Source organism: Trachypithecus francoisi, unplaced genomic scaffold (genome assembly GCF_009764315.1).
Source record: "Trachypithecus francoisi isolate TF-2019V2 unplaced genomic scaffold, Tfra_2.0 Lachesis_group16, whole genome shotgun sequence".
Taxonomy (NCBI): domain Eukaryota; kingdom Metazoa; phylum Chordata; class Mammalia; order Primates; family Cercopithecidae; genus Trachypithecus; species Trachypithecus francoisi.
In genome coordinates, this window is record NW_022681461.1 from 27,661,725 (window position 1) to 27,687,479 (window position 25,755).

General features: G+C 41.6%; 1 protein-coding gene across 3 annotated transcripts in view; it reads right to left on the minus strand.

Annotated features, from left to right (window-relative positions):
* MAMDC2 (MAM domain containing 2) overlaps positions 1 to 25,755 on the minus strand; it is a 183,422-nt gene that overhangs the window by 103,842 nt on the left and 53,825 nt on the right. For all 3 annotated transcript variants that reach the window (XR_004443432.1, XM_033237121.1, XM_033237122.1), the window contains exons 3-5: positions 18,221 to 18,492; positions 16,896 to 16,980; positions 13,528 to 13,665 (exon numbers count right to left, since the gene is read on the minus strand). Coding sequence is in view for 2 of the 3 variants with exons in the window: in XM_033237121.1 (XP_033093012.1) it covers positions 13,528 to 13,665; positions 16,896 to 16,980; positions 18,221 to 18,492 (495 nt within the window). In the remaining variant the exon portion in view is untranslated. The remainder of the gene's footprint in view (positions 1 to 13,527; positions 13,666 to 16,895; positions 16,981 to 18,220; positions 18,493 to 25,755) is intronic.

Here is a 25,755-nt window from a genome sequence, read left to right on the forward strand (position 1 = left end):
ATTTTGAGGTACGTTCCATCAATACCAAACTTACTGAGCGTTTTTTAACATGAAGGGCTGTTGAATTTTGTCAAAAGCCTTTTCTGCATCTATTGAGATAATCATGTGGTTCTTGTATTTGGTTCTGTTTATATGCTGGATTACGTTTATTGATTTGCGAATGTTGAACCAGCCTTGCATCCCAGGGATGAAGCCCACTTGATCATGGTGGATAAGCTTTTTGATGTGCTGCTGAATCCGGTTTGCCAGTATTTTATTGAGGATTTTTGCATCGATGTTCATCAGGGATATTGGTCTAAAATTCTCTTTTTTTGTTGTGTCTCTGCCAGGCTTTGGTATCAGGATGATGTTGGCCTCATAAAACGAGTTAGGGAGGATTCCCTCTTTTTCTATTGATTGGAATAGTTTCAGAAGGAATGGTACCAGCTCCTCCTTGTACCTCTAGTAGAATTCAGCTGTGAATCCATCTGGTCCTGGACTTTTTTTGGTGGGTAGGCTATTAATTGTTGCCTCAATTTCAGAGCCTGCTGTTGGTCTATTCAGGGATTCAACTTCTTCCTGGTTTAGTCTTGGGAGAGTGTAAGTGTCCAGGAAATTATCCATTTCTTCTAGATTTTCTAGTTGATTTGCGTAGAGGTGTTTATAGTATTCTCTGATGGTTGTTTGTATTTCTATGGGGTCGGTGGTGATATCCCCTTTATCCTTTTTTATTGCGTCTATTTGATTCCTCTCTCTTTTCTTCTTTATTAGTCTTGCTAGCGGTCTGTCAATTTTGTTGATCTTTTCAAAAAACCAACTCCTGGATTCATTGATTTTTTGGAGGGTTTTTTGTGTCTCTATCTCCTTCAGTTCTGCTCTGATCTTAGTTATTTCTTGCCTTCTGCTAGCTTTTTAATGTGTTTGTTCTTGCCTCTCTAGTTCTTTTAATTGTGATGTTAGAGTGTCAATTTTAGATCTTTCCTGCTTTCTCTTGTGGGCATCCAGTGCTATAAATTTCCCTCTACACACTGCTTTAAATGTTTCCCAGAGATTCTGGTATGTTGTATCTTTGTTCTCATTGGTTTCGAAGAACATGTTTATTTCTGCTTTCATTTCATTATGTACCCAGTAGTCATTCAGGAGCAGGTTGTTGAGTTTCCATGTAGTTGAGCGGTTTTGATTGAGTTTCTTAGTCCTGAGTTCTAGTTTGATTGCACTGTGGTCTGAGAGACAGTTTGTTATAATTTCTGTTCTTTTACATTTGCTGAGGAGTGCTTTACTTCCAATTATGTGGTCAATTTTGGAATAAGTGCGATGTGGTGCTGAGAAGAATGTATATTCTGTTGATTTGGGGTGGAGAGTTCTATAGATGTCTATTAGGTCCGCTTGGTGCAGAGATGAGTTCAATTCCTGGATATCCTTGTTAACTTTCTGTCTCGTTGATCTGTCTAATGTTGACAGTGGAGTGTTGAAGTCTCCCATTATTATTGTATGGGAGTCTAAGTCTCTTTGTAAGTCTCTAAGGACTTGCTTTATGAATCTGAGTGCTCCTGTATTGGGTGCATATATATTTAGGAGAGTTAGCTCTTCCTGTTGAACTGATCCCTTTACCATTATGTAATGGCCTTCTTTGTCTCTTTTGATCTTTGATGGTTTAAGTCTGTTTTATCAGAGACTAGGATTGCAACCCCTGCTTTTTTTTGTTCTCCATTTGCTTGGTAGATCTTCCTCCATCCCTTTATTTTGAGCCTATGTATGTCTCTGCATGTGAGATGGGTCTCCTGAATACAGCAGACTGATGGGTCTTGACTCTTATCCAGTTTGCCAGTCTGTGTCTTTTAATTGGAGCATTTAGTCCATTGACATTTAAGGTTAATATTGTTATGTGTGAACTTGATCCTGCCATTATGATATTAACTGGTTATTTTGCTCATTAGTTGATGCAGTTTCTTCCTAGCCTCGATGGTCTTTACATTTTGGCATGTTTTTGCAATGGCTGGTACCGGTTGTTCCTTTCCATGTTTAGGGCTTCCTTCAGGGTCTCTTGTAAGGCAGGCCTGGTGGTGACAAAATCCCTAAGCATTTGCTTATCTGTAAAGGATTTTATTTCTCCTTCACTTATGAAACTTAGTTTGGCTGGATATGAAATTCTCGGTTTAAAATTCTTTTCTTTAAGAATGTTGAATATTGGCCCCCACTCTCTTCTGGCTTGTAGAGTTTCTGCCGAGAGATCTGCTGTTAGTCTGATGGGCTTCCCTTTGTTGTTAACCCGACCTTTCTCTCTGGCTGCCCTTAAGATTTTTTCCTTCATTTCAACTTTGGTGAATCTGGCAATTATGTGTCTTGGAGTTGCTCTTCTGGAGGAGTATCTTTGTGGCGTTCTCTATATTTCCTGAATTTGAATGTTGGCCTGCCCTACTAGATTGGTGAAGTTCTCCTGGTTGATATCCTGAAGAGTGTTTTCCAACTTGGTTCCATTTTCCCCCTCACGTTCAGGCACCCCAATCAGACGTAGATTTGGTCTTTTTACATAATCCCATACTTCTTGCAGGCTTTGTTCATTTCTTTTTCTTCTTTTTTCTTTTGGTTTCTCTTCTCGCTTCATTTCATTCATTTGATCCTCAATCGCTGATACTCTTTCTTCCAGTTGATCCAGTCGTTACTGAAGCTTGTGCATTTGTCACGTATTTCTCGTGTCATGGTTTTCATCTCTGTCATTTCGTTTATGACCTTCTCTGCGTTAATTAGTCTAGCTGTCAATTCTTCCACTCTTTTTTCAAGATTTTTAGTTTCTTTGCGCTGGGTACGTAATTCCTCCTTTAGCTCTGAGAAGTTTGACGGACTGAAGCCTTCTTCTCTCATCTCGTCAAAGTCATTCTCTGACCAGCTTTGATCCGTTGCTGGCGATGGGCCGCGCTCCTTTGCAGGGGGAGATGCGCTCTTATTTTTTGAATTTCCAGCTTTTCTGCCCTGCTTTTTCCCCATCTTTGTGGTTTTATCTGTCTCTGGTCTTTGATGATGGTGACGTACTGATGGGGTTTTGGTATAGGTGTCCTTCCTGTTTGATAGTTTTCCTTCTGACAGTCAGGACCCTCAGCTGTAGGTCTGTTGGATATTGCTTGAGGTCCACTCCAGACCCTGTTTGCCTGGGTATCAGCAGCAGAGGTTGCAGAAGATAGAATATTGTTGAACAGCGAGTGTACTTGTCTGATTCTTACTTTGGAAGCTTCCTCTCAGGAGTGTACTCCACCCTGTGAGGTGTGGGGTGTCAGACTGCCCCTAGTGGGGGATGTCTCCCAGTTAGGCTACTCAGGGGTCAGGGACCCACTTGAGCAGGCAGTCTGTCCCTTCTCAGATCTCAACCTCCGTGTTGGGAGATCCACTGCTCTCTTCAAAGCTGTCAGACAGAGTTGTTTGCGTCTGCAGAGGTTCTGCTGCTTTTTTGTTGTTGTTATTTATCTGTGCCCTGTCCCCAGAAGTCCAGGGCATCTTTATGACTTTTGTGGGCCCCAGGCCCTTTTGCTGTGGTGGGCCCATTCCTCCATTAAAAAAAAAAAAAAAAAACCCTTAACATTTTGGTTTACTACTGCATTGGCATAAAGAGGTATGTGATGTAGGCTAGAAATTATTATATTCATTTTACCCTTCCAATTTTAAAATAAAATTAAAATATTGTCATGGAACCCAAAAATGCCATGGCTCCTAGGCACTATGGCTGCTGTGCCCAATAAGGACATTGGGCCTGTCCCCAGCTAGTCTGGTTCCTTCCTCCTCAGAGCCTTCACAGCCATCTCTCCCAGGAAATCTCTTTCCCACCTAGTCCCAGCTTAGTGTCTGCTTCCACAGCCAGCCTTGTTGTAAATTCACCTTCCTTGCAGATGACAGACATCTGAGAGTTGTCTTTAAAGGATAGTAACTCACCTGCTCTGTGGACAGTATTTTGTGCATTTGCAGTCAAAGTGCCTCACTAACAACTTGTGCTCAGGATGCTAGTCCAAGTGAACCACAATCACATTTCTGATCCAAAAAGCATCCAGCAAACACAACACGACCTGCCCAAAGTGAGTCAGAGAGGCTGCTGGGAACAAGACCAAGACTGCTGACTCCAAGTCTCATTCGGAACCACTAGACTAGACCACATGCCCTTGCCCCCTTTTTCTTTCCATCATTCATTTTTTGCCAAAGCTGGGTTCTATTTACTGACAATTTGAGCAACGTTAAGCTTCTCATTAGGGAACAAAAGGTAACTCATCATGAGTTTATTATCTCAGTTGAACTGGTCGGGGTGATTCAGAAATTGTCATTCAGGTGTCTGCCCCAGGAGAAGAGGCTGGTGGAATGACAGCCAAACCAGGCGGAGTGTGTCATCAGATACAATCTGTTCTGAGGAAGAGGAGTCAATGAGTAGGTGGCTGCAGGTGCCATAGTATTCTCCTTTCTAAAAACAATGAAGGTAGCCTGGAGTTCTTGGGAAATTTTGTCCAGTGCCTGATATTAGGAGAATTTTCCTGCCTAGTTCAATGAGCACAACACTCCTATCTGGCATAGGGTTCTAGAGCTTCCAGAACCTCTGGAAAAGGCCTTTTTTTTTTTGTCAGATCTTTAAGATTCGAGTAGGATGAAACTAGGTATAGATGGACTTTAAGTAGACAGAATCCTTTAATCTGCCAAATCACTGGAGATCTTGCAGGCCACGGAGATTTTTAAAGTATTAAAACTTGAACTGAAAATGAAAGAGGTTATATGGGGGGAATGGGTTCCCCCATAAGATTAAGAATTGAGAAGCTTATTGCCACTCCTCTACAGTATGTGCTGCTTTGCCATACACAGAGTGAAAATCAATCTATTATTACCTAATTCTGGATTATACACAAAGAGCCTGAGGTTTCTAGGCAAAAAACATTTCAAATTCAGCTGAAAGAAAGATCACAATTCTCAGTCATGCCGCCAGTGCTCAGGCCTCTTCTGGGTGGAGCCTGCGGTGCTGGTGTATGCACACTTGCTTCTGAAGAGGCTGTCCGTTCCTTTCTTGCAGCAGCCTTCTGTATTAGCTGAACTTTTCATGTGGAACCAGTGGCCCCTGGTAGTCAGCCATTTCCCCTTGCATTAGGGAAAGAACTTTAAAGGTGGTTTCTGAATGTTTATTTTCAAGCAGTCTGGCTCACCAGCATTCCCCCAAGACTGCCCTTGGCTTGGCCGTGGTGCCAGAGGCATCCTCTGACTCAGCTGTGATGCGGTCCTGTTGGCCACATTTGCACTCCAATTGTGTTGTCTGCTCCAGTGTTGCTGGTTGTCTGGACAAGCTGTCTCCCCAGTAGGGCAGACAACCTGGTCTGAAGAGATGTATGCCAGAGGGAAATACCCCTGGTCTGCTGCCATGGTGAGCAGATGGCACCCAAAGAGAATGAGTTACGATGCATGTTTTTCCACCCCATGAGTCTGACAGTTATCTTCACGAGCCTTTAGTTGTAAGGGTTTTGGTGGCCCTTACCATGATAAAGTCAGACTCTAGTCTTTTTATACAGCTTTCAAGGATGATGTAAACATGAATGAATATTACGTGAGACTTCTCGTATCTGTGCTAAGACTTCAAAGCCCCAAACAATAAGTGACGACAACCTCTATTTTCTGAAGAGTGGTGCTAGACCGTCAATATGCTAAGTGGCAACCCCTGGCACCTACCCCAGCTCTACCAGTGTTAGCCCGTCTCTCCCTTCTAGCCTGTGCATATGAGAAGGCTCAAGATGAATCAGAGAGATTGGAGATGGGGTTTCTATAAAGAGCATTGTCACGGAACTGCCCTGCTGTGTGTTTCCTTTCGACCTCTCCAGGGAAGGCAAGGGGATTGCTTCCCCTTTCTTACCTTGATCTAAAGGAGGGGCCTTAAGGGAACCACTCATGGAAGAGATAGAGGAAGGAAACTGCCATCTAACCGCATCCCCTCCCCTATGTGCAGACATTTCTGAGCTCTGCAATTGCTCTGAACCTTGAGATGAAGGGGGTCAGAGTTCTTAAGAAAGCTTGATCAGTGATACTGGAGTGTGTGTGTGATGCAGAGATGGAGCCTGGCACTGGTGCATACCTTTAAAGGCAAGAAGCTGACCCTAGGGACCTGTGGGGGAAGAGTGGAGAAAAAGGAGTTTGCTGCCAGTGAACCTTCCAGAGTTTGAGGCGGCAATTTAGAAGGCAGCTAGGCTACAGTACCTTAAAAGAATTCTTCTCAAGAGAACTGCCTGCCAGTGCAGCAATTCCATTAGAAGGGAGCTGGTGGGGCATACCATGACTTATAGGAGCTAAGAAGGATTCATAGATGGTCAGCCAGAGAGTTGCTCATCCCTGTCTGGCAACACTAAAGTGAGATCCCCCATTGGCTATGACAGGAATGCCAGAATTTGGCTATGTGCTGTATGAAGGGCATCACCTCTAGATTAAATAGCAACAGTCAAGTGAAACTTTTGTCCCTGGCCTTTGCCTTTCTGTTCCATCCCCACCCCGCCTATTGCCTCCCAACCCTGAAGCAGCCAGAAGCCAGTAAGAGGGAGAAGAGGTAGGGAAGAAAAAGGTGAAGTATGAAGAGACAAAGCACAAACCTTTCTCTCTACAGCTGTTGTGTGGCCCAGTCTGTGGGAAGATCTAAACTAGATGAGACATCGCAGTTGTGACTTGACTGAACCTAATCCTTGAAAGTGAAGATGTTTGTTAAAACCTGAAAGTAACTGGAAAGCCACAGTAAGTCATACAAGGGTAGAGAAAGGAAATTCAGCAGACCTTGCACAAAGAAAATGGTAAGAAAATTAAGAAAGCTGCTTCCCTACCGAGTGCTTAAACCATGCACCAAATGGATCAATGCAGAGAGTAAATAAATAGGTCCTGTTAAGACGACCCTTGCTCATTCCAAACTGAAATGAGTAAAGAGTGTCATGATCATGGAGAGATGATGCATCCATCTCATGATGTTTGATGGAATAAAATAACTCTAACCTTATTTTAGATTTTGAAACCTTGTCCAGCTTCTTCCAGAGTAGCACAACAAGCAGTCTTGGTTTTTTAAATCTCAGCAAAGAGATGCATTGCCCTCATTATTTTTCCAGCAATCATCTGTTTTTCTTTCTTTCTCTCTTTTTTTTTTTTTTGCTAAGGTAGGTAGAAAACAGTAATGATCTGAGCTGTCAGTAGGTTACCTCCTGAAAGATTTTGTTTCACTTCATAAAATATGAATAAAGAAAGAAACCCATATGTGATGAGTCAGAATTAAGAAAACACAGGATAAAAATCACATCCCCTCCAGTATTCCAAAGATGTCCTACCACAATTCTTACTGCATTATTTTAGTCATTTCTATCATTAGACAATAATTTGGGGGCACAACGCTCATTTAAAAACCTTGACTCAATGTTTGGGGCAGATTGTTTGCAACATACAAGGAAATGAAGGAAAACTCACATCCACATTGTAGTTTTCAGAAATTACATTCACTGTTTGCTTTTCTACAACCCAAAGACTAGCACTCTTCTGGGAAGACTTCCCTCAACCCTCTCTGCAGTTCTGAAATTCCTAAGTAGACAATGAGCTCCCCTTCTACATGCTGTTTCTCCAGTTTTTACCTGAAAGCAAAGGCAAAAGCTGCATCCAGTATATGAACAAACACAAGATGAACTCACATAGAACAAAATCTGCTGTTGCAGGCAGACATCTGAACCATTTAATCTTTACTTTGCCACCCAAATTGATAGAGCTCCAGGGAAATCAGTATACCCAGTAGAAAGCAAATATAAGAGAGGCAACCTCTTTCCTTTTTAGAGCATTGGAGGGTTTGTTTTGCTTTGTTTTAAAGAATGATACTGACCAAATCTTTGAGTCCTATGGGCAGAGCTTTTCAAATAAAGTATTTTAGAATCTTTTGAACTCATCATTTTTAGCCCCATCCTCTATAGGGGAAAGACTTACAGAGCACTCCAGGCTTACAGAGGACTCTGTGTGTGTGTGTGTGTGTGTGTGTGTGTGTGTGTGTGTTGAGTGGGGATGTTGGCTAGTGAATGGCACTCCAGGCTTACAGAGGACTGTTTGTGTGTGTTGAGTGGGGATGTTGGCTAGTGAATGGCACTCCAGGCTTACAGAGGACTGTTTGTGTGTGTGTGTGTGTGTTGAGTGGGGATGTTGGCTAATGAATGACACTCCAGGCTTACAGAGGACTCTGTGTGTGTGTGTGTGTGTTGAGTGGGGATGTTGGCTAGTGAATGGCACTCCAGGCCTACAGAGGACTGTGTGTGTGTGTGTGTGTGTGTGTGTGTGTGTGTGTGTATGTGTGTTGAGTGGGGATGTTGGCTAATGAATGGCACTCCAGGCTTACAGAGGACTGTGTGTGTGTGTGTGTGTGTTGAGTGGGGATGTTGGCTAATGAATGGCCAAAATATTAGTCCAAGGGTTGAAGAGGACTTGGAGTGAAATAACAGGAAAGATTGGAACGCAGGCAATCAGGCTTCCTGCTAATCATAAGTAGGAATGTAACCTGTGACCTAGGGGTTCCTCTGCCATCATCACATACCTTGTGCTTCTCAAATGCTGTCCAAATATAAAATAAACCATCCACTCTCATGCCTCTACACTTTTGCACATGCTGCGTTTGTCTCCCCCTTATCCATTTGGTCAAATTCCAGTTCTGCGATTACTTCCTGAAGAGAGCCTTCTCTGTACCCCAAAACCAAGGTAGTCTTTTGTCTGTGGTTTCATATAATTTATTTCATACCTCTATTAGTCATACATTACTGTGCATGCTTGCAAGTTTATGTGGCATTTTGGTATTCAGATAATTTGAGAAATGCCATAATGTACATGAGCACAGAACTATATTAAAGGTAGTGAGAAATCCTGAAATAAAGAAATCTGTTTAGCTTTAATGCAGGGTTTCCCTAGTTTATTTGACCACATATCACCCTTGTGCTCCATATAAGGATTAGGGAAGGACATTTTGGGAAAAGTTGGTTCCTATAAACTCTTTGAGGTTAATGACTTTTTTTTTTTTTTATTTTAAGCATCATTTTTTTTTTTTTTAAACTATACTTTGAGTTCTGGGATACATGTGCCAAATGTGCAGGTTTGCTACATAGGTATACATGTGCCATGGTGGTTTGCTGTACCCATGATCTACATTAGGTATTTCTCCTAATGCTATCTCCACCCTGCCAACAGGCCCGAGTGTGTGATGTTCCCCACCCCGTGTCCATGTGTTCTCATTGTTCAGCTTCCGCTTATGAGGGAGAACATGCGGCGTTTGGTTTTCTGTTCCTGTGTTAGTTTGCTGAGAATGATGGTTTCCAACTTCATCCATGTCCCTGCAAAGGACATGAACTCATCCTTTTTTATAACTGCATAGCATTCCGTGGTGTATATGTGCCACATTTTCTTTATCCAGAATGGCTGTTTTTTTACATCACCAGGGTATGCAAGAATGTAAATATAAATACATGTAAAAAGTGCTTATTATGTGTTTGTTGAATGAGTGAAGGAATGAATAAGTGATCAATGAAGAAGCGTAATTCTGGTGTTGAGGCTCTGACTAGATAATCCCATGGATTGCTGGAAGGTAGGTAGAAGATCTTCTTAGACTTCCTCCCTTCAACCCTCAGGTCAGCTTCTTTTTCAGCCCACAGTATTGACATATGGGTACCAAGCAATGCTAGTGGGAAAAGCTGCCTGCCTTGGGGAAGTATTCTAGAATAGCCAAGGAAGAAGAGGAAGAATAGGAAAATGGAGAGAAGGAGATGGGAGGGGAAAAGGGAGTGGGAAAGGGGAGAGGCAAGTGCTTATGTCAGGGGTGGCAGTACCCTACCAGCAAGTCTTAGTGCTTCTCAAGGATGACCACACCACTATGCTTACGTCTTGACCCTTCTGGTCAAGATATTAGAAAATCCAGGGCCTCTTTTTCTCAACCCTTTATTCCTTTAGTTCTCCTTTTCTTCTAGTGCCAAATGCTGTATGCTTATAAGTATCCAGGAGGGACTCAAGCCATTTTGAAATAGATCTCACTGAATGGTGAATTTGGAGATTTTGGTAACTAGCATTAGGCAATGAGAGAAAAGTAAAATATTGGAACTCAAAGCCATCTTTGAATCATTGAATTCAAATTGCTCATTTGCAGATGCGTCAATGGAGACCCTAAGAAGTTGAGGGCTTAGTCAAGGTTATAAAGTACTCTGATAACTGGGCCTGGCGCACAAGTATTTGGACTCCTAGCCTGGGGCTCTTTCTCTATCCGTGGGGACACAAATATAGTCAGAATATTCTATGATTGCAGATGGGCGTGAAGAAGGACTAGGAGAATTACACTCTTCAGAGGATGAATTGCACTCAGATAACATAGTCAAATGGATGATTTGACACCAGCCCATTGGTCTGTTGCCTCTTCCAAGAAATATATGTTCTCCCCAGCCAGCTGCCTCTTGCCATCACTGAGGATGAAAAATGAAACACTGAGTAATCACTGAATCATAATATTGGTTACCCGCAGGGTTTGACTTTGGAACTAATTTTTAAATGATTTAGGAAAAGTTCTCTAACACTTCCCCATTGTTAAATTTGCATCTCTGTGCAACTGTGATAATGACAGGAGAAATAATTGCCATTTTGATGCATCAGCCTTTCAAGATCCTTTCTGTTCCTTGTATTAGATTCTTAAGATATGACAGAAAAACAATCTCAAAACTAGCCTGTTGTCACACATGAAGAAAAAGTCATCTGGCTTTTCTTTCTTCAAGCCCCAAGAGATTGTTAGTTGCTTTACTCATTTACATAAAGCTCTCAAGAATTGGTGACATTTTATTATTTTTGAGTTAACCCAACTGTCTTTTAAAATATTCATGCAGATTCATGGATTACTTTGCCATGACTGGTTATCATTCACTGTACACAGAGCACTCGTTTATAGTGTGGTTCCTACAAAGGGCCCCAAATGAGGATAGGCCACTTATTTATAAGGTAAAAATATGGGCTATCCATAGAAAATCTCCAACGTCTTGTCACTGTCAAAAGTGCTAAACAGCACTTTGGAAGGCCGAGGTGGGCAGATCACCTAAGGTCAGGAGTTTGAGACCAGCCTGGCCAACATGGGGAAACCCTGTCCTTACTAAAAAATACAAAAATTAACTGGACAAAGTGGTAGGTGTCTGTAATCCCAGCTACTTGGGAGGCTGAGGCAGGGAGAACTGCTTGAACCCGGGAGGTGGAGGTCGCAGTGAGCTGAGATCACACCCCTGCACTCCAGCCTGGGCAACAGAGCAAGACTCCATCTCAAAAAAAAAAAGAAAGAAAGAAAGAAAAAGGCTGAACCTAGGTTTTAAAGGTAGGAAGTACATAAACATGCTTTTTTTTTTTTTTTTTTTTTGTCTTATCTCAATTTCTTGTGTAAGTGACCCCAGATGCATCTGAAGAAACAGTTTCTGGGGGATTCTTCTGTACTCTTGCTCCACCTTTTTAGTCTTCATCTACTGAAATAATCCCTGTTATGTTAATCCATCTAAAAACACTGCTGTGATGGTGTCTCTCCCCTGCCCAAACGCCTGTGTGGCCTCCCATTGTCAATGAAATAAAGTTAAAATCTCTTACCTGGCATTCCAGGCATTTTCGAATTTGTCCCTGTACTGCTTTCTCAGCCACATCTCTTCCCCCATCCACCCCTCGTAGCTACCACCACTGTATCATTGCTCTTAGCTTTTTCTCATCTTTGTCAAAATCATACCCATCCCCGAAATACAGTTTACTTCTTTTATCATGTCTTCTAGGACATCTAAGCAGTGAGGGGCCTCTTTTGTCTCTGAATTCCCAACACCTTTCTTTTTTGGTGGGGGAAGGAGACCACTCTTACTGCACTTGACACATACCGCCCTTTGTTAACATCCAGTTGTGATAAAAATCTCTTTTCCTTTCTTGAAAGCATCTTCCTTGAAGCTGGGAAGGGGCTGTAGAGGATCTGTCATTTTAATTGTCATTTTCCCCATTATAGCTAATGCTGGGTCAAATTAATGAAAATGCTAGATTTGAAGTTGCATTTGTTTTAAACAGGCAAGCTCCATGAGACTCCAATCTTTTTATTTGTGGTTACTTATAAATAACTTATTCTAAGAAGCCTGAACATGTTGTAAAAGAAAAGAAACTTGTCAAATGAAGGTTGCAAAATAGCAGTTGGCCAACAGGACCTGACCTGCAAATGTGTTTTATTGGCCCACACTGTGATTTTAGAAAACATTCACCAACTTTTAAACATTTGGGAAATTTCACACACAAAAGAATCCCCTGCCTTCCTGATGGTCTTGAAACATCAAAAGATCTGGCAACCCGGGCTTGCATTCTCACACAGCAGCAACTCATTGGAGCCGAGTAGCCTTTGCACAAGGTCTCTGCTGTCTAGTTTGCCGCAGTCCTCACCCAGCCCACATGCCATTTGCTTATACTGTCTGCCTGGCTGTTACAGGAGACTGAACCTGAGACTCGGGATATAAAGGAAAAGATAGAATAGGAGCAAAGAGAACAATAAGGTTAGGATGAAGACGGCCTAGAGTCAAGATAAGCTGAAGGATGAGCACTTTTGAAAAAAAGAGTTGGAGACATGGTTAAAAATATTCAGATGAAGAGAAGCAATAGTGAATGAAGAAAAATGGAAAGGACCATAAAAGGTCATCATGTCTTCAGGCATGGGGACACATTGTCACCATCAGCAAATTATTGGGATGAGTATATTACCTCAATATCTATGTGTAAAGGATCAAAAGAGAAAAAGTTAACTGTTTGTAGCAGAATAAAAATTCCTGTCTTGTTCTTGTTGAAAAGCCAGCTGCCAGAAGCTTCTCACTCCTTGGAGACCTTGGAGTCGAGGATGAAATGTCTTACAACTGTGGAGAGACCTAGGCTTTTCCAAAGCCTACCAGGGTCAGGTGAGAGTAGTGGTAACCCACAAGTAAGTAAGCCCTTGCCCTTGTCTCTCTTCTGTGGAGAACTTCTTCTCAAAGCTGACTTCTTGCTGATAACACAACCTCACCTCGCATTTTCCTTGCAGAGAAGCAGCCTTCTTCGCCACTAGGGGGGCCTGTTGCACACCACATTCAGAGCTAATCAGCAGTATTGGCTCACCTCACTGTCACTTGGGAAGTTCCTAGGACCCATTTCCATCCTTTGATCTATTTTCAGTGAAAAGTAACCTAGGATTATTCCAGCCTTGTCTTTAGAAATGAGAAATATTAAACAACAAACACACAAGAAAGTAAAGCATAATATGGACATGTGAAAATACAAGACTAGGCCACAGGTGAAGGAAAATCTTTACAGGGTGGCCTTCCCCGTAGCTACAGAGCTCACAGGTGCAGTTTGTCTCTACCTCCCTGTAGGTCCTTCCCTACTCTTCTGCCACACCTCCTGGTTCCTACTTAGTTCCTACTCATCCTCCTCCCTCCTCTCTTCCCTATTGACAGAAGCCACAGCTAGGTCAGTGCAGGAAGTGGGAGGAGACAGTAGAAAAAATGTATCCTGGGAAAAGGACTCCATTTGACCGCAGCTCACCCAGTTCACTCTTGAAGGTGTGATCCTGTGGGAGAATGGAATGGACATTCCGAATACTTCCTCCTCCAACAAACCAGTTCACGTTGGGATTCCAGCGGTTCACAAAGCCACAGAGATGATTTTCTTCAAAGTCACATTCTGGGGAAGGGAAAGAAAAACACTGCATGGACACACAGTCACACCTGGGTACACCCATCCTACTACAGAGTTTGCTCTTAGATATTCAGAAGTTTCTCTCTTCCTTTGCCCACTCTGACCTTTCTACCAGGACCCTCGCACGATATTAGCCAAGAAGAGAGACAGATCCTGTAATAAATCAAGATTTATTATGATTCTAATAATATGTAATAAATCAAGATTTATTATGATTCTAATTCATCATTGGCCCTTTGGATTATGGTCCTTCCACTTATTAGCCATGTCGCTTGGAGCATGACTTATCACTTTTTGTAGGCTCTGTGTCTCCATACGTGAAATGGGGACAATGTTCCTACTTCACAAAGCTATTGTAAGTGTGGAGAGCTCCCAGCACAGTGCCAGGCATGTGGTCAGTGCTTGGTACAAGTCAGCTATTTTTATCAGTCACCTCTGTCTCAAAGCACTGTTCAGGGTTATGCTCTTTGCTCTAGAAAATTTTTTCCACAACCCTTTCTTGAATCTGGTAGCCCAGTCCTCCTTTTCTTTCTCTTCTCATGATGAACAAGTTGCCCAGAACCGAGGGGCATGTGTCCGAGATGCTAAAATTCCGTTTTTCTTATAAATGAGAACCCAGGCAAAATAGGTGGGACAGATCTATCCTAGGTTCTGGATTCCTTTTGCAGCTACTGAGTGGAGAAGAGAGAGAGGATAATCAGACCCTCCTCTTCTCCCCTTAGTGTCGTTGGCATGTTTGCATGGATATATTGATCTGCATCAACAACTTTTCCTTAAAAGGGAGCAAGAAATTCACAAGCTAATGCCTCCACTGACCCTTATAATCATGCAATTTAACTAGGAAGTATAATTGTGCTGGCCATTGGCCCCCTGCGGATCAATTTTGCTCTCCTCCACCTGATAGGTCCTGCAGAGGTTGACCTATCTGAACTGTATCAATGGGCTCCCCTGCCTTCCATCTCCCTGTTGGATTCGACCAATGGAAGGTGGAAGGAGAGTGAAATCAGGGGTTTAATTGCGCAGCAGTCTCCCAGCCAGGTCGCCATGGGTTGGCAAATCTTGTCAAGCAGTCCTCGCCAAATAGCTATTGTTTACAGGTACTGGAAACTCCTCCTCCCTTGTTCTTTCAGGCCAAAAGAAGACAACAGCTCATCAATTATCACTGTTACTAGTCCTGGGTCACAGAGCTGTCCCTTGTTGGCTTCCTTTATGACTCACACTTTGTGATCTCTTCAGTGAGCTTCCCTCAAATTACTCAGGTTGAGTGTATCCTGTTTCCTCCTTCCTGCCAGGGTCTTGACTGGTATAGTCAGCAATGTGTTTTTACATTAGCAAGCACTGAAAATTTCTAAGATTTTCATTTTCAATGTTTCCACCACAGTGTCTGCTAACCAATGCCCTAACATTCAGTGCCAAAGGCTGCCTAAGAGTAAAATAAAAAGCAAAATATTCCTCAATGTGCCAGGCTTCATTCTGAGCACTTTACATAAATTAACTTATTCAATCCTCAAAGCAGCCCCCATGACATAGGCACTGTTACTAACCTCATTTTACAGATGAGGAATGGAAAGAGACAGAGAAAGTACCCAGAAAGAAAGAAGTGAGAGCATGATCATAGAGTTTAACAAGATAAAAGTGTTGGCATCCTTTTGTTTCAAACAAATCAGAAGTCACCACATCATTTGAAGAAAGGCAACATGTCTTGGATGCCCAGCACTGTGTATACCAATCATCTTCATAGCCAAGATCTCATTCCTCCTCCCAAGATTCCTAGGAGGGAAGCATTTTATTCCCATTTTACAGATGACAAAGCAGAGGCTGAGGCTCAGTAAGCTGACTGGGTCAGCAGGTGGCGCTCCACCAGGGGTGTCTAACTTGTCTGTCGTTCACAATCTGTACAGATGCCAGGTGGGAGCCCAGAGGGAGGCTCAAGGAAGGGAGCCTGAGCCTCACTGAATCTTCAGAAAATGGTATATTTTCTTTCACTTGCCCTAGAGACATCATTGAGATCAAAACAGAGAAGTGAAACTTCAGGGAATTAGCAAAGGCTTTTTTGTTGTTGTTGTTGTCCAGAATCTTCTTTGACTGTCCTTTCTCTTCCCCGCCACATTCATTTAGCCTTCAAGAGCTGTCAGTGCTGAAAAATCTCTCAATTCTACTGCCTTTTTCCGATTCCACTGCTAATTCAGTATTGCCCTCGTTAAGCCCCCTCTGTAAGGTCACAGCTGCTTCCTAGGGGTTTTCCCACCTGCTGTGTATTTTCCTTGTACCCAACTCATCTTCCACGTGACAGCTGGAGTCATCTGAAAGTGCAGCTGCACACTTCTCCCCTGCTGGCTGACCCATATGATTCAGCAGGTCCAAGCTCCACATCCTGCATCCACACTTTTCCATCACAAACTCCCTTAGCAGTCTTGGTCTTCACTTCAAACACCTTACTCAGCCTCTTGCCTTTGCCTGAACCTGCTGTGTTCTTTCTCCCGACAGAAGTCTGGCCACAGAGAACCCTTGCCTTCCTACTCTGCACTTCCACTTAGCTAAATTCTTCTCCTTCTTGAAACACCAGCTCCAACGCATTGTCCCTATTCAGTCCTCTCCAATTTCTTCTTCTCCTCCCTGCGCCTCCACTGCACAGCTTGTCCTTCCTCAGCAGTAGTTATCATATACAGAACTAGCTTCAGTGTAGACAAATAGAAACTGAACTACCATAGGACAGGGTTTACCCTTTCTTTATGCCCTCTTGGAAGCTGGCACATAAGAGACAGCCAACCAACTCTTCTCAAGTGAATTCTAAGTGACAACTGTGATTATTAAGAGGAGGGCAGTGGTGTGCCAAGAGAGAAATGAGGGAAAGGAGGTAATACAATGTCTGCTTTTCTGGCACATGCTACAAAAACCTGAGTTTCCAGCAATTTGTAAATTATTTTAATCAGAACATGTCAAGGTTAAGGTGGCAGCTCTCAAGTTACAGTTGCTGCATCTATGTTTCTTTCATTAATCCAGACAGTACAGGCAAATTCTAATGAGCCTTCCCACACTAAAGACAAACAACATACAGTATTCAAATGAACCTAGCAAAGAATTTAAACCAGTATGCATTATGCAGTGCATTCTATAAAATACTTGGTCTTTAGGATTGATTCAGTTCCCTCTGGCAACAGTAGCTTTTAGAAAAAGATTCACAGTTTGATTTAATGAAAATGAAGCCCACTTACCAATACAGTAGCCGGTTGTCATCTTGATTTCAAACAGTGCAATGCTGGCTGTGTTTCCCTGTCCTAGTACACCTTCTATTAAAATCTGCACAACATATGGGGAAGAAGGGGAGTTAGACTTCAAAACATCATGTTTCCTTGGTTCAGTATTTCAGCTATTAGTCTGGAGCTATTCAGCCATTCAAGGCAAAACAGGATTGTTAGTCTCAGCTAATTGCTATTGAATACCAATTTCACTATGGACTTTACTAAAAGAACGTGTGTGTATGTATATGTGTGCGTGCACATGTGCACATAAACTCATACATCAAAACTTCGAGGTGAGTAAGGCATCTGACAGAAGCTCAGAGTCAGCTGTCTTCTCTTCTGTTGTTTTCCCAACCACTACCATCTTCAGTGCTTGTGGTAGCACTTGTGGTCCTGTTTCTGAAAGTAATCACTTTTTCTCCTGTGGGTTTAGCCCTATATTCTGCAACTACGCTGGCAGATTTAGGAGGTGATAACTGCTGGGAGGATGGTGTAAAAGAGGGAACTCAGAGGCCCCATGCTCCATCCTCAACCACTGGCTAACAGGGAAGGACTCCAAGCAGACAGAGGGTATTGGAAAGTAAAGTATTTCAAGCTTTTCAAAGCAGCAGCAGGATGGGATAGGAAATTGAAAGGCAGATTAGGAATGGGGAATGTTTTCATGATGGCTCCATTGTGTCCTCAATGAAATATTTTCAATAAACATCACACTTCATGGCCAGGTGTGTCTGGATCCCATCCTCCTTCCTTATCCAGTCCACACCCAGCTTCACCTTACATTCTCTACTTTCCTTTTCCAGGACTCCCAAAGGAACACCTTCCCTCTTTGAAAAGGAAATGGAACATAACCTTTAAGTATCTTTTTTAAAGTATTTTCATTTTCCTTTTATTATAGTTAATGTTTTGTTCAAAATTTGTAGCAAAGAAATGATTAAGATGATAAACAAACACATAGCACACACAGTTTAGAAGGATGAAATAAAATTATAGAAATGAGAATACTCCCTAAAAGCCATAGAAAATCTATTTCCATTGAAGAGGTTAGTTTAAGCCCCATTTAGAGTTTTACAGAAGGCTTATTTAAATAGATGGGAAAGAAATCTGGGAAGAAGCTCTTTTAAGGAATAAACAAAATGTTAATTTCCATTGCTAATATTCTTCTATGGTATGTATCCTATGAAATATCACATCATAGTCCAGGAGATAACTAACCTCCACATCAGAAATTTTCGTAAGATTTTAGAATAGTGTAAAGCAAAGATAAGAGGCTCTATATCTTTCTCCTAAACTCCACCTACCTTGAATTTCTTGGAACTGTTTTGCAAATCCAAGCTGGCTATGAGCCAGCTATCTGAAGGTTCCTTAGCTGACCAAAGCAAGCGATCAAAGCTTTCATCTTCAAATCTCATATAGAGGTTCAGCTGGCTGGGATCTGACAGAGACTCTGAAGATGTGGTTATCTGGTAGACCAAGCGGAGGCAGCTCCATTCCTCAGCCTGTAAGTCAGAACTTAGCAGCACAGCTTTCTCCCCCTGCTTGCCAAAGGAGGTATCCACGTAAATGTAATGACCTGGAAAGAGAAAGGAACACAGGAAAAGGATCAATTTTTGGTTTGCAACCTGGAAAAATATGCAACTGCAGTCAAATCTCTGGGCAGATAAACCTGCAGATATATTTTGTCAACCCACTGGAAGCTGCCTGAACACTGGATCACTGGCCTCTTTTGAAAAAATTGAAAGCACTGAGGCCATGTTACCAGATGACAACAACAGGCTGGAGCTGAGTGGTGCTGCCTCTTCAGAGGGTGGCATGTGGTCTCCACTTTGCCATAATTGCCATCACTCCCTCTTCACTCCTGACACTGAGTATCTCTGCTTTTTATTCTTTTACACCAGGCCCATTTAGCACATTACATTCATCTCCCTGGTCCCCATAGACATATGTGTCTGCAGGCTGAGGGACATCAGGATCAGAAGAGCAGCATGACTGAAGTCAGTGTAACTAGGTGGACTCAACCTTCTCCTTACATAGCTCTCCCCATTACCTAATGCTTCAATCTGCATTTAACTTGCATCATTCTGTAGATTGAATTGATTTGGCTACCTAAGCCTGGATCTTGGGACCTAGGCAGAAAAAGTACATTGTAAGCTATTTTATTTTTTAAATTAGGAATAAGACTTCCTTCCCTTGACTCTTCCATGACCAAATTTCATAGTTCTGAGAACTAAAGGAGGAAACACTTGCAAAACATGTAGCACAGGGCTGGGAAAGCACTGGACACTCTGAGACTAGCCATCGTCCTTCCTTCTCCTCTATCCTCACTTCTCCTTTCGGATTCCCTCTTTCCTCCTTTCTCCTTCTCCTCCTCACTTCTGTTTTCTTCTTCCCGTTTCCCCATCCTTCTCCTCCTCCTTTCCTTTTCCTGTGTTCATTCTCCTTTCCTTCTCCCTCTACACTCCTAATATTGACCAGTGTTTTCTGCTGACTGTACAGGATGTGAAAAACATTTCTGTTAAAAAAGGTGGGGCATTGAAGCCAAGAACCTTAACTCAAGCCTTCCAAACTCACCTCTGGCCATCTGGTTTCCTATATCAATGATCCTATTGCCTGTGGGTCTTTGGGGACCTCCTGGGCCTTTCTGGCCTGCAGATTCTCATGCTTTCTCAGAGGGTCCCACATTCATGGCTGTCATTTAACCTGCTGTCTTTCATCCTGTGGCTTCCCCCTCCCTGTGTCTGCAGTTCAGTCTCCCTAACCCTAAACTCTTACTAGAAAGGATCTGAAAAGCCTCTTTGTTTTGCTTGATGTTCTTCAGCCTGTCCTCTCACGCTTGTTGTCTCACATGCCCATCCCAGCCTGGATCCTTATCTCTGTGGCGAGTACTGACAGGCCAACTGGAGCTCAGATGACAGCCATCCTCACATGAGGGACACAGTTAGGACACTGTCTTCAGGGATCCTTGCTTGCCGACTGAAGGGTTTCAAGATCAAGATCTAACTCTTGCTGGCAATCTTCTTAACATAGCAACTGCCCACTGGGCACAGATAGCAATTGCTTCCAGATGCCAACCCAGGCACCCTTGTGGAGAAATCTGGCCCTTGCAGCAATTGCTCCCACCACCATACCTCTCACATACAGGCAACGCTCACTGCAACCCAGGCCCAACTACTGTTCTAAGTGCTTCACGCACATTTCTGAGGTGAAAGGCTTGTTGGGTTTGACTCTTCTAAGCCAGGGCTCTTGAGGCCAACCCTTTTTGGATAAAAGTGACGCTTCTTGTGGCGTGAGGAATGTATTAGTGCCATCCTCTTTCCCCACTCTGCTACTGTCCCAAAAGAAGGGACTTCAAGCAGGCTGGATTGGGGGAGATCACATGAGTACCTCAAACCTTTTCCGAGGAAATAGAGAGTTGGTACATGGAGTTTAAGAGAGGAAAAAAACAAATAAAGACCTTGCTATGTCCTATCAACATTCACATCAAATACCAACTTTGCTGCCATGGGAGGCTCAATTTTCCCTGCGCACTTCCCCAGCCTTCCCTTTTCTCTCCCTCCCCTTTTTCTTTCCCCACTCTAGAAAGGGACAACTTGAAGCAATGCTCTTAAAGTTGAGCCCAGAGTCACCTGGAAATCTTGTTCTAATACAGATCCCCAGGCCCACCCCTCGAGTTTCCAATCCGGTAAGGCTGGGGTGATGCTGCATTTCTAACAGATTGCATTTCTTAGACGTTCCAGGAGATGCTGATGCTACTGGTCTTTGAGAACTGCTGACTTACAATGTATGACAGGTAAATAGGGTTCATTCTCCAGCCACCTCTCATCTACCAAAGTGCGTGCAGGCTCCTGTAGCATGTAAAAGAGGGAGGCAACAGTTCTGCTGGAAGGTACAGCTCAAATTTAAGTGAATGTGTGTTACAGCAGGTGCACAGAGTCCATCTGCTGGTGATTTTCTTGGCTTGTCAGTGAGTGCCATAAAAAATTCTTTTGATATTCTCTCTCACATGATCAGATTTTGCTATAAGTGTATGCTAATGTTCTCTTGTCAAGAATCTTTGAGAGCACACACTATATAAAATGTACTATTTAAAATACCTAGATTTTATTCTGTGTGATGAAAGTTGGTGCTATTCATTGAGTGATTTTGACATCTTAGCCATAAATGTGAGTTATTTTAAAATATTGGAATTTTGCATTTAAATTAAAGATCTCATATTTGTTTTTAGGTCACGCCATGTGAACGTGCCTGTTAGCTGCATTACAGTCCAAGCAAAGATGTATCTACCCAGCTGATTGGATGCAATGCACTCAGCAGAATGATGCATTTTCCTAGACCTAATCATTAGCCCAAGCGCCGCCCACCTCCACTGTCACTGCCAACTTCAAGACTAATTTTCTAAATTAATCACTACATTTTCCAGGCCTGCTCTGGACACAGCCTTGGAACTCTTCTAAGTATAGTGCTCCGTGTAGCCACTGCCAATCAATCTGAGTTGGCACTTCAATTGAAACTACTTGTTATCTCTGCTTGTGGCTTCAGTGTAGGGGTATATTTTGTGGTCATGTTATAGCTAAATTGAACTAGAAGGAACATGGCATATTTTGAAGAAGTTTTAGAAAATATAGGATGAGGAAGATATTAATGTCAAGGATGTTGCCTTTCCCTGCCTTGTCACTAAGAAAATTGCTATTCTAGAATAAATGTTGAGTTCTTTTTCCTCAAAAAGAATCATTTTACCACCGAGTGAATTAATGAAGTTTTCTTTGGGTGTAAAATGTTTTATTTATTCCATCTTAATCAGATTGATATTTGGAAGTTAACTTTAGACATAATTCACATTCCATAGAATTCACCCTTTTAATACAATTCAGAGATTTTTAGCATATTCACAAAGTTGTGCACCATCACCACTATCTAATTCCAGAACATTTCCACCATAACCCCAAAAGGAAACCCTGTATCCATTAGCAGTCATCCCTCATTCTCCCACCCCCAACCTCTGGAAACCACTGATCTACTTTCTGTTTGCCTGAACTTGCCTATTCTGGAAACTTTATGTGAATAGAATTATATAATGTGTCCCTTTGTGACTAGCTTCTTTCGAGCATAATATTTTCAAGGTTCATGTATATTGTAGCATATATTAGAATTTCATTCTTTTTGGGGGGATAATATTCTATTTTATGAATATACCACATTTGATTTATTTGTTCATTAGTTGATGGACATTTAGATTGTCTCTACTTTTTGACTATTATGAATAATCCTGCCATGAGCATTGTTATGCAAGTGTTTTTGTATACAAAAATTTCAGTTCTCCTAGGTGTATGCCTAGGAGTGGAATTGTTAGGCCACATGGAAATTCTATGTTTAACTTTTTGAAGAACTGCCAAACTGCTTTCTCAAGTGGTTGCATCATTTACATTTCCACCAGCAGTGTATGAGAGTTCCAACTTCTCCACATCCTCACCAACACTTGTTATTGCCCATCTTTTTTTTTAATTATAGTGATCCTAGTAGATGTGATCTCTGGTTATGCTTTTGATTTGCATTTCTCGAGTGACTAATTATGTAGAGCATTTTTCATGTGCTTATTGGCCATTAATGTACATCTACTTTGGAAAAATATCTGTTCAAATCCTTTGTCCATTTTAAAAATTGGGTTGTCTTTTTATTGTTGAGTTATAAGAGGTTTTATAAATTCTGGATAATAGATCCTATCAGATAGATAATTTGCAAATATTTTTTCCCATTCTGTGCTTTGTCTTCTCACTTTTTTTTTTTTTTTAAATGGAGACGGAGTCTTGCTCTGCTGCCCAGGCTGGAATGCAGTGGCGTGATCTCGACTCACTGCAACCTCCACCTCCTGGGCTCAAGCAATTCTCCTACCTCAGCCTCCCAAGTAGCTGGGACTGCAGGTGTATGCTGTCATGCCTGGCTAATTTTTTTGTATTTTAGTGCATACGGGGTTTCACCATGTTGTCCAGGCTGGTCTCGAACTCCTGAACTCAAGCAATCTGCCCAACTCGGCCTCCCAAAGTGCTAGGATTACAGGAGTGAGCCACCGCTCCCGGCCGTCTTTTCACCTTTTTTATGGTATCCTTTGAAATACAAAATTTTTACATTTTGATGAAGTTTAATTTTCTATTTTTAGTTTTTTTCCTGCCTTTGGCATCATAGCTAAGAAGCCATTCTCAAATTTAAGGTCATGAAGATTTGCATCTTGTTTTTTTCTCAGAGTTTTATTGTTTCAGCTTTTATATTTAGATCTTTGATCTAATTTTTGCCCATTGAATTTTCTTGCCACCATTGTTAAAATAAACGAGGATAGATGTGGGGTTTATTTCTGGACTTCTCAATTCAATTCTATTGATCTGTGTTTATTCTTATGCCAGTACCATAGAGTCCTCCTTACTGTAGCTGTGTAGTAAGTTTTGAAATTGGGAAGTATGAGACCTCCGACCTCATACTCATTTTCAAGATCATTTTGACTATTCTAGGTCCCTTGTATTTCCATATATATTTAAAGATCAAAATGGGAATAATGTAGAACACCATAAAGTTCACTGTTTTAACAATATTCCTTCATTTTTCTTGAATACATGCTCCTGAATGTTGTAAGCTTTTGGTTAATGTCCAGAATTCTTAAAAAGTTGATTTTTGACCATTTCTTCTGCTGTTCTCATTGCTTTTATGGGGAGAGGATTCTCTGAGGTCCTTACTCCACCATTCTTGCTGACATGCTCCCTTTTCTCATCTTTTAAAACCAATAAGAATACAAAGCAATGCTTCCGAGATGTTAGAGTAAACAAAACAATGAGAAAAAGGAAAAGAAGGGCAGAAATCACAGGGGGATTGGGAGGTTGACTGTGATGCATCAGGTCAGAGATCTGGGAGAGATTTACCAAACACAGTGTTGGAGAAATGGCGTCAGGAGAGGGAAGGATCCACTTCAAATATGGCTGCTTAGGCAATTGGAATGGGTTTACTAGACCTTTATTAGAGATGATAAAATCTTTGTAGGGGGTCAGAAAAGGGCCATAAACTTCCAAATAGATTTTTTAAAAAAGTAAGTCAGCAATCAAAAACAATCATTAAGCCATCCTGCCACAAAGTACCGACTCAACATGCCCTAGGGTCTGAACATGTCTCCTTGTCACATGCAAGCATCAGAAAACAACAGAAAAAGCTTTTTTGTTTAAGTGAAGTCAAGCCATAAATAACTGAGTCTTGAAGTCATGTTCAATTGCTGGACACATCTGCATGGCCAGAATTCAATGTATCGATAACTTCGAATAGCCATGGCACAGCATGATAGTTCTAAGTCCCACACCATCACTGTGGCAGCATGGTCAGGGCACAAATCACAGGGGGCTTCTTGGCACCCATGGAATTCTGTTAGCTAATGCATGCCAAATGCTCCGTCCTTCAGGTGTGATAATAGTGCTGGGGTGACTGTGTGTATAATGGACCCTACTCAGGATTTGTAAATTATAACCTAGGTTTAAAACCTTATGACACACACACAGACTGAATCACTGGCTTATTTTCAAAATGGGAATAATAAAAGAAGAGAGCCACTTTATATATACATTCAATATGTGGAAAATCAATGTACTTCGAAAAAAACCAACCAACTAAAAACAACCCAGCGACGAGTACTATGACACACACACACACACACACGAAATATATTTTTCATATGAATAGCCACTAAACGGAATCTATTTCATCTAATGTTTAAATAAGTATATACTTCCATGCAGAAAGAAAAATTGGCCGTGTTGTTCATAAAAATGGCATAAGATGTATAAAACCATGTGCACCGTACTCTGTAATTTAAGGAACTCTTAAGAGCAATTTTGACAATGTATAATTTTCACCTTTTGTGCTGACTTTAGACTGTAAAACTGAAGTGAGATATGACTTCATATCTATAGGGCTATTGTGAGAACCTGATAAAATGATGTATAGTCATGCGTCACTAAATGATGAAGATAGGTTCTGAGAAATCATCATTAGGTGATTTTGTCATTATGCAGGTATTATAGAGTGTACTTCATGAACCTAGATGGAGAGTCTACTACACACGTAGGCTATAGGGGACAGCCTATTACCCCAGGCTACACACCTGTAACCGTATGTTACTGTACTATATACTGTATGCAATTGAAACACAATGGTAATAGTTGTGTATCTAAACATACCTAAACATAGACAAGATATAGTAAAAAATACAGCATAAAAGATAAGAAAGGGTACATCTGTATAGGGCACTAACTTGCAAGTGGTGTGGGTGAGTCAGTGTGTCAGCAGGGAGGGAATGTGAAGGCCTAGGCTATTACTGTACACTGCTGTAGACTTATAAACACTGTATACTTAGGCTATACTGAATTTATATAAAATATTTTTCTTTCTTCAATAATGAATTAACCTTCATTTACTATAACCTTTTTACTTTATAAATTAAAAATTTTTTTAACATTTGACTCTTGTGTAACAACTCTTAGCTTAAAACACAAACACATTGTACAGTACTGTATAAAATATCTTTCCTTATATCCTTATTATATGAAATTTTTTCTGATTTAAATATTTTAACTTTTTTTACTTTTCAAACTTTTTGTTAAAAACAAGGACACAAACATTCACATTAGCCTAGGACTTATACAGGATCAGAATCATCACAGTGTCACTAGGCTATAGGGAATTTTCAGTTTCATTATGTTATGGGACCACCATCATATATGCCCATCGTTGACCAAAACATCATTATGCAGTGCATGACTATATAAAGATGCTTTGTAAATGGTCATGTTAATTGCTAATTTCTGTT